Source organism: Octodon degus, unplaced genomic scaffold, assembly GCF_000260255.1.
Source record: "Octodon degus isolate 3935 unplaced genomic scaffold, OctDeg1.0 scaffold00036, whole genome shotgun sequence".
NCBI classification, from domain to species: domain Eukaryota; kingdom Metazoa; phylum Chordata; class Mammalia; order Rodentia; family Octodontidae; genus Octodon; species Octodon degus.
The window spans coordinates 16885980-16887384 of record NW_004524612.1 but is presented as its reverse complement, the minus strand read 5'-3'; the positions used below and the strand labels follow the sequence as shown (position 1 = coordinate 16887384).

At 54.0% G+C, this 1405-nt stretch overlaps 1 protein-coding gene across 1 annotated transcript in view; it reads right to left on the bottom strand.

Annotated features, from left to right (window-relative positions):
• The window catches only part of Neil2 (nei like DNA glycosylase 2), a 9382-nt gene that overhangs the window by 3896 nt on the left and 4081 nt on the right, over positions 1 to 1405 (bottom strand). Inside the window, exons 4-5 of the mRNA XM_023714637.1 lie at positions 1223 to 1405; positions 4 to 111 (exon numbers count right to left, since the gene is read on the bottom strand). Of these exons, the coding sequence (XP_023570405.1) occupies positions 4 to 111; positions 1223 to 1405 (291 nt within the window). The remainder of the gene's footprint in view (positions 1 to 3; positions 112 to 1222) is intronic.

Below are 1405 nucleotides of genomic sequence, written 5' to 3'. Positions count from 1 at the left end.
AACTCTTCCGACAAGATGTCACGGCACGGCTCAGCCACTGCAGTGGGGCTCCATGCCATCTGGCAATTATAAAAGGCCAGGAATCCACCGCCATCAAAGTGCAGGACCAGCCTGGGGAGAAGGAAGAGACATGACAGATAGTTGTCACCTTACAGACAGAGAACATGCACATGCAGTCCCTGCTGTGTGGCTCATGCCAGGCCCAGCTCCAACAATGCCATTTTGATTACCCTGGGAAGCTCAGGTCCCCAAAGAGAAGAGGGATGGCTTTGTCAGAATCAAAAACAACCCAAGGGAGCCACCAAAAGCACACGCACATTCACATGTGTTATTTATTTCTTCCCTGATTGTAGCAACATGTTTAAAGATGAAAACCAGCCAAGTGTAGCCAAGTCTCAAGTTCAGGGGACGTGGCGGTCCCTGGTGCTGGAGAAGGACTGCGCAGAGGACAAGGCAGCCCAGCCGTAGGCTAGGTTCACCTGTGGGACGCATGAGGATGCCTACTCCTAAGCCAGAGGCCGAGAATAGCAGAGAGCTCGTCAACTGTGATGGAGGAACACCGCATTACTTGGCAAGGGCGGCTACTCCGACGGGAGCCACCTCCATGTCTGGCGAAGCAGGGACCCCTCAGCTGCCAGAGCTGCGGCTCCCAAGAGACTGCAGCACACTCAGAGACTAGGGTGGATACAAAAGGAAAGAGGCGGCAGGTGGAAACAGGAAAAAGACTCGTGTTAGAGGCAGGAGAGTGAGCAAGAGTGTGATGTCATTAAGAAACTCTCTGTGCCCCGGCTTGTCCCCTTCTAGGGATCTTTCCCAGAGTTAACGACATCCCATTACTGGGATCCACGTATCCCGGGTTTATGGCAGCACGATTCATGGTAGCTGAATTACAGCAGCACATTCATGGCTCCACAGAAGCAGCCTGAGTGTGCAGAAACAGGTGAGTGGATAAAGACAATGTCTCTTTACACACAACAGGGCAGACCTCTGTGAGAGGATAAACCTGAGTCATCTGCGGGGCACTGGAGACCACACTGCTAAGTGAGATTAATCAGACCCAAAGGCTGCAGGAGCACACCGCTTCTCGCAGATGAAAAAGCCCAAGTTCTACAGAAAGAGCAAACTCGAAGGTAGAGGACAGAAGGAATGGAGAGCTTTCTCAGGAGAAAGGGGACCAAGATGTGAGGAGGGAAGAAAGGGCACAAAAGGCATACGGCCCTACCTGGGTGCCGGGTCCCGCCAGTCTCCTCTCTTGTTGGCTTTCTTTGCTCTGGAGAACTCGTTCACCCAGATGCTACCAAACAAACCGAAGCTGACCTGCAGCCACCGCTGGGCCCCGGCTGCAGGGCTGTTGCCCGTTAGGCCATCAGGGCCACCAGGGCCCCTGGAGAGCAGCTCTGCCGGC